The 7,746-nt window shown below is 39.1% G+C and overlaps 1 protein-coding gene across 2 annotated transcripts in view; it reads left to right on the forward strand.

The window, feature by feature from the left end:
- The window catches only part of CDHR5 (cadherin related family member 5), a 30,043-nt gene extending 22,617 nt beyond the window's left edge, over positions 1-7,426 (forward strand). The window contains exons 13-15 of one of the 2 annotated variants that reach the window (XM_034418610.3): positions 183-995; positions 5,920-6,056; positions 6,472-7,426. In XM_034418610.3, coding sequence (XP_034274501.2) covers positions 183-995; positions 5,920-6,056; positions 6,472-6,960 — 1,439 coding nt within the window. In that variant the 3' untranslated portion in view covers positions 6,961-7,426. The remainder of the gene's footprint in view (positions 1-182; positions 996-5,919; positions 6,057-6,471) is intronic. The other variant, XM_034418611.3, reaches the window with a different exon arrangement.
- Positions 7,427-7,746: the final 320 nt, after the last annotated feature.

Raw genomic sequence — 7,746 nt, forward strand, 5'->3', positions numbered from 1 at the left:
CTGACACAATTCAGTTTATGTAGGGCCTGTGTAGCGTCTTCCATTGTAAAACTCTTTCAGTGTTATTATTTCTGCATAATGATTGCCATGAGTAGGTCTTGGTGCCTTGAAAGCATGAAGGATTTGACTGTTAGATATAGAAGCATCAGATTAAACAGTCCCTTTTCCTATTGCATTTACAGCTCCAACTCCAGCTGTTCCACCTGTAACTACCACTGCCTTCACTGAAACCTCTCCTACCAGCCCAGGGAAAGGGAACACTAGTCAAAAGCCATCCACTTTGCCACCTGGAATAAGTAGTCCTAAACCTTCTGGATCCACAACGTCCATGTCACCTCTTTCAAGTACAACTGGGAAGGATAACCTTACAGAGATTACAAGAAATCCTGGGACTGTTTCTGTATCTGGTTCAGTCACTCAACCTTTTGTAACTACACTAAAACCTCCTGTCATCCCAGGTAATTCTACACAGTTTCTGACCACTAGTACTCTTGTAACAGAGAGAAGCCAATGGACAGAGGAATCCATCAAGAACTCAAGCCCCACCACCACTCAAGCACCTTCTCAGTCTGGAGCTCCCAAGCCTACCCCACCAAGTAATTTTATAACAAGTGGTGGGAGTGTCCAGTCATCAACTTCTTCCAAAATTGTAACCACGAAGACTCCCACTACAAGCTCAGTACCAGATGGTGATAGACAGTCTACTACTCCTTTACTTGGAACCATTAAACCTTCCACAACAGGCATTTCTACGACAAAAAGTAACTATGTTTCTTCTATTTCATTATCTTCCACAACTGCAACAAGCACACTTTTTGTAGCAAATACTTCTGCAACAAGCCGTATATCTAAGTCTAGTATATCAACTTCTAGTGCTTCGACTTCAACTTCTATGTTTTCTACAAAGCCCATTATCAAAGTTATAACAACTCCATCAGTAAATGAAGCTCATAATCCTGGCAGTTCTACAATTCCTTCCAAAACTAATCCAGAAGGTAGAGTCTATGTTATTAAGTTTGCATTGAGGGGTCATGGTAAATCATGCATAAAGGAATAAGAATACCCTTCACCTTCTCCTCCATAAATTGTGGTTACTGTCATATGATGTTGAATGCCAACCTAACAGTTTGAAAACATGCAAATGCAATTAGATAAATAGGTACCACTTCGGTGAGAAGGTAGCAGCATTCTGTGCGGTGCGCTTCAGCATATAGCTATGCTGGCCCCGTGACCATGAAAATGTCTTTGGACAATGCTGACTTCCTCAGCTAACAAATGGAGATGACGACTGCCCCCTAGAGTCCAACACAATTGGACAGGGGAAAACACTACCTTATTAAATGTTGAATGAAGCCAATTTCATTGAGTTGTTTGGTGAAGGGGGTTCACCATTTGTTAAAAGCAAAAGTTTCCTCTTTTTTTTAAGCTGTAGCTGTGCTGCAAGAAGAGAGGAGCAGTGCGGAAACTGAGGAGGATTTAGGCTTGCTCCCATCATAATATATAATAATTGTTCTCAATAGATAGAAGAGGGATGGATACGGGGAGAGAGAGGGAGGGAAGGAGGGAGGGAGGGAAAGAGATGATTCTTTAGTGGTGAGAGTTTATGCTTTCTCAGGAAATATGATTTCAGCTTAGAAAGTATTACTCTTAAGAAAGATCATGGTTTTTTTGCCATACATCCTTCTATATGACTATGCTTTATTTCAGATAAAATACATGTTTAATGTAAATTCCTATATGAAAGGCTTGGCTGTGGAGAGATTTAAAAGCTCCCTGCCTTCCTAAGAAACTGAAAAATGTTCAGACTTGCAAGCCACAGTTTACTATCAGATCAGATTACTCTCCTAATCAATGATGAATCGCAATGATGAAAGCTTAACAGATTGGATGGTTGGCCATACAATACAAGGTAATTCCAGCATTACCAGTTGCCAGATTTCCAAATCAGACTAGATCTTGGTAATCCGGTATAGCAATTTTATACATAGAGTTTCTGAATCAAGAAAGTTCACGGAGTTCAGTGGAATATGTGGCTAATCATTATTACAGGTGTGCATGCTTTGAAAATTATTCAGAAGAAATGCTTGAAAACATGTAGGAATGTTATTGAAATGCTTCTTTAATACAATTCTTTCTGAAAGGAAATGCAGCTGTTTTAGTGGCTGTTATGCCATCTTTTGTAGCCACATCACAGGTAGTGCTTCTTGGTCTGGTCACTGGTTCTGCTGTAATAGGAATAAGCCAATAAACAGTGGAACCATTTATAACAGCAGATGAAGAAAAATGCAGCTGCTTCAGTTGGCTGCATCAAAGATGCAGTTGCTTTAGTGCAAGGGTGTCAAATTCGCAGCATCACAGCAGCGTCACGTTACATATCGCAACTTTTTCCCCCTTCACTAAACCAGGCATGGGCGTGGCCATCTCATGACACATCAGGCCCACAAGCCGCGAGTTTGACAGCCCTGCTTTAGTGAGTCTGCTTCTAAGACTCTCCCTCAAAAGTTGAAAATGCTTTAAAGAAGAACTACACTAACAATTTCTAAAACATTTCTTCTCAATCATTTTGACATCTGTATAGTCCTAATCAGTCCTTCCTGAAACGCCATCCTTTTTAATGAAGTTTATTTCTATTACACAGGGTAAGGATGACTATATCCTTATAGCAGTGGTGGGATTCAAGTAATTAAACAACCGGTTCTCTGCCCTGATGATTTCTTCCAACAACCAGTTTGCCAAACTGCTCAGAAAGTTAATAACCGGTTCTCCCGAAGTGGTGCGAACTGGCTGAATCCCACCACTGAATCAGATAGGCTGAATCCCAGGCTATCTTTCCATAAAACTTACAGATAATCTATAAAAGCTAGGGCTTTATATACATTAAAAGACCTAGCTTTTAATATATAAATATCTACACACGAATACATTCATACAAGTTTATACAAGATTGCAACCGAGCAATGTTAGCATGCTTTCAAATTTACAGAAAGCTAGCATTAGGGAAATTTTAAATGTGAAAAAGGCACAAATTACTATGAGCGTTAAAACATTGAAATGGTTCTTGAGTAACATAAATGAACTGGTTCATTCATGCAAAACCTTTTGTATCTTTTAAGATGTTGTAATTATACACAGGTAGGTACTTTTCTATTATACAGCATGGTGTTAAAAATATAGGAAAAACTAGGATATTGTCTTAGTGATGCAAGTAGTACAGTGGACAGAATTTTTAGTGATTGGCACTCTAACAGAACCAAAGTCATGGTGATTATATATAATCTTCAGCTACATCATTTAGGATAACAAGGATTGCAAAGCGAAAAGGAGGCGAGGGGCCTGTCAACCAAACCAGTGGCATGATGGGGCTAAGAAATAGCACACGGTGTATCACCAAGGGGAGAGAGGCAGATGGCAAGAGAGGAGATTAGTGACAGCCAAAACAGGCCACAAACCATATTAGTCTGCTGAAAAAATACAGTCCACCCAGCTCTTCCTATATTCTTATGGCAATGTTCCTTAGCTGATTTACTAACAGATTTCAGCTACTGTACAATACAGATAGTCCTTGACTCATTTAGTGATCATTGGAAGTTACAACGATACTGAAAGAAATGACTTATGACTGTTTTTCAAACTTATGACCATTGCAGCATCTCCACGGTCACATGATCAAAATTCAGACCCTTGGCAATGGACTCATATTTATGACGGTTGCAGTGTCCTGGGGTCATGGGATCACCTTTTGCGACCTTCTGACAAGCAAAATTCATGGGGAAGCCAGATTCACTTAACAACCATGTTATTAAGTTAACAACTGCAGTAATTCACTTAATAACTATGGCAAGAAAGGTCATCAAACGGGGTAAAACTCATTTAACAACTGTCTCATTTAGCAACAGAAAATTTGGGCTCAGTTGTGGTTGTAAATCAAGGATGGACCTATACTTTGGAAAGCAAGTCAATGTAATAATTAATACAATATATCACATTTTTAATCCAATTGAGCTGTTATTTGTTGCTAATACTTCTGCAGCAGAGAATCGTTTTATGATACGATAGTAAAGATGTTATTTCTGGAATGAATATGACTCTATGAACTAATTATTTCAGCTCATGTTAATGATAAACTCTTAGGAGTAATTGAAACTTGCACTTATTTCAGAGTTCACTTTGCAAGGTATTATAGTCATATTGTTATTAATACCATAAAACTTTCAGGAAAATTGCTTTGTAATTATAGTGTAGAGATGTGAACTGTGATATCGGAAAGTACAAATCTCTCTTGAAAACAGCACTGACCTTTGCTTCCAGCAAGATGAAAACTCGGAGCGCAGCCATTTGGTGACGCGTTCAGCATTCAGGGTCTTAATTCAGCCTCCCAAAAAAGCGGTCTTAAGATGTGTTAGTATTTTAGCTTCCAAAATAGCTTGACAGTGTAACTATTGGCTGTGCTAATAGGGAATTATAATGGTTGTGGAAAGCTACCTTAATGCGAAGGCTTTTAGGCAGGGGTAAAATCCAGCAGGAACTGACAGGTTCTGGAGAATTGGTAGCGGAAATTTTGAGCAGTTCGGAGAACCAGCAACGGAACTTTTGAATAGTTTGGAGAACTGGCAAATACCACCTCTGGCTGGCCCCAGAGTGGGGTGGGAATGGAGATTTTGCAATATCCTTTCCCCCAGGAGTGGGGAGGGAATGGGGATTTTGCAGTATCTTTCCACTGCCACGCCCACCAAGCCATGCCCACCAAGCCACATCACACTCACCAAGCCACACCCAAGAACCGGTAGTAAAAATATTTGGATTTCACCACTACTTTTAGATTTATAATACGGACAAAATGACCACAGAAGCCAAAAGTAAATCTTCATGTGTTCATTTTCTGTAACATCTTTAACAGTAACCTGACAGAAAAATTAAGTATACATATTTTTTCCATATAGTTTTATCTCCCTGCCAGGAAAAATGTCACTCAGTTTATTCTTTAAATTTGTCATGCTGAAATTTAAGGGGCACAGGAAATTCTATCAAATCAAATCATGGCTCCATTGAGATTCATCTTTGACTGATAACAGGTAGTCCTCGAATTACAACCACAATTGAGCCCAAAGTTTTTGTTACTAAGTGAAACATTTGTTCAGTGAATTTTTTCTCATTTTACGTCCTTTTGTGCCACAGTTGTTAAGTGAATCACTGGAGTTGTTAAGCTAGTAACATGGTTATTAAGTAAATCTGGCTTCCCTATTGACTTTGCCCGTAAGAAGGTCATAAAAGGTGATCACATGACCCTGGGCCACTGCAACCGTCATAAATATGAGTCAGTTGCCAAGCATCCTAATTTTGATCACTTAACTATGGGGATACTGCAATGGTTGCAACAGTGAAAAACAATTGTAAGTCACTTTTTTCAGTGCTCTTGTAACTTTGAATGGTGATTAAATGAACTGTTGTAAGTCAACAACAACCTGTATGTGGCATCAAATTGGTGTCGACCATATAGATTTTCTTCATGATGTTCTGTCCCTAATCTAGTCCTTCGGATCTTCCAATGGTGCAGCCACCACCAGTGTAACTGAGTCCATTTACGTTATTGTTGATCATTCTTTTCTCTTTCCTTCCACCTTTCCACCTATAATTTTCCCCAGAGGACTCAGCCTTCACATAATGTGTCTGAGGTAGATTAATTTGAGCTGGTCACTTCTGCCTTGAGTGAGAACTCTGGGTTGCTTTGTTTGATGATCCATTAGTTTGTTTTCTTGGTTCTCCCTGGCATTCTCAGGAAGCATCTGCCATACCAACACTTAAAAGGGTCAATACTTTCCACCCTGCTTCTTCAAAGTCAAAGGATTCCTTTTTAGCTGTTGTGAAATAATCGTGTGAGGTGCTTGGGGATATAAGGAGATCTGTTTGTTTTTCTGACAGGACCCTTTAAAGTCAACAACATGGCTGCTCTGGGAGGCACCCTGGGAACCTTATTGGCGATTGCCCTAACCTTGCTTGCATTGATCTCCTACAAGTATTACAAATTAAAAAAAGAACTTGAAAAAGAGAATTCACAAGTAAGTTGGGCTTCTTCCTCTATTTCAGGAAGTGAATTTTTTTAAATTAAAAAAAAAACACAATGCTGTGGAATTTATAAGAACGTTTAGGTTGTTTCCAACTTGCAAGTTGTAATTATGGCAAATGAACATTGCCAATGAAGAAATTAGCTAGGAACTGCAGATAGTATGAATCCAATGTATCATGAAAGGGAAAGGGACACTGGCAATTCCCTTACCTCAGAAATAACCCAGCTATATAACTACGAAGGGAACAGATCTAATAAAGTAATTTCTAAGGCGATTAGTTGTCTTATCTGATCATCAGTTTCCCTTTACCTTTGCAGTATTGTAATTTTGTTGTATGGGTATACTATGTTTTGTTGTATGGGTATACTAAGTTATTATTGTACAGACATTTGTCTTTCTTTTGCAGCTTACAGAAAGCTTTTCTAATGCCAACTTCCAGGATGACGAGAACTCAGATGAAAATGATGATGAATCACCCACAAGCCTTATGTCCAAGAGTTATGCAAGGAAGGAACCAGAAAAAAAGAAAACACAGTCAGCTCATAAAACAATCCAGGAAGAAATTGATATACACAGTGAAAAGGAAGTGAGATCCATCCTGACAAAAGACAGGAAAACAGAAGACGATGGCTATAAGTCAGTGTGGTTTAAAGAAGACGTTACAGAAGTTAAGAGTGATGATGTGATGATTGACGAGGACAGTGACCTAGAACAGAACAGGCTTGGGAGTGACGATGTCAGTGGTGCTGAGAAGGATGACGACCACGATGATACCAATAGTGGCAGAGGGGACAGCGATGTAAATATGAGAGTAAGAAGAGGGCAGGTCTTTGATACTAGTCCTTCTACCAGCCGATCTCTTGATGAAGCAGAAGAACAAGACGATATTTTGTAAAAAGAAAGTGGCTTTTCAAAGACATTGTAAGAAGATCGGATTTGGAGAAGGATTTGCCAGGGAAGTAGGGTTCTATGCCCATTTGCTTAACAGAAGGATTATTGCAGGATCCAATCTGGAACTGTCACTGGGACCAGAGGTTTGGACTGGTCTGAGGAAGGGCTCCAGCATGAGTCCAAAAGTTCACAAGACTGAACCTCTGGTCCCAGTGACTGACCCAGTTTGGATCCTGCAACATCATCCTGGAACACATACATTTGCCTTTATTCAAAGCATTATTGTAAAGCAAAAGAAACTTAGTATTAGTTATGAGTTGGTACCTTTTTTTTTTGGCAGATGTTTATTTGCATTAGAACAGCCACTGGGGCACACAGAGTCTCCCAGACTGGGCTCTCATCTTCAGTCAGCACCAGGAAGCATGGCCAATGGGATCCAGTCTGAGAAAAATAAAGGATTTGTAAGTTTATGATTATAAGTGTGTTCATCTGGGGGGCAAAAACTGTCTAGGATTAAGATTTATTTTTGAACAGACAGAATTGCTGTAGAGTTGCTATTTAAATTAATGCTATTCTTTTTTCTTTTTGAATTCATGCATAATTTGTGTTGCTGTTGAACAGTTGCCTGTGAAAAAGTTATACAAAACCTTCCCAACTTTACAAAAAACCAAAGCCAGATCCTATTAACATCAACAGTTACACTAAATTGTTCTCAATTTCGACATTAAAAAAGCATAGTGAGAAAAAAAAGCATGTTACCACTTCATTTTAGGATAATACCTTTTCAAGG

Source organism: Pantherophis guttatus, chromosome 1 (genome assembly GCF_059756535.1).
Source record: "Pantherophis guttatus breed Tessera chromosome 1, ASM5975653v1, whole genome shotgun sequence".
Lineage (NCBI taxonomy): Eukaryota > Metazoa > Chordata > Lepidosauria > Squamata > Colubridae > Pantherophis > Pantherophis guttatus.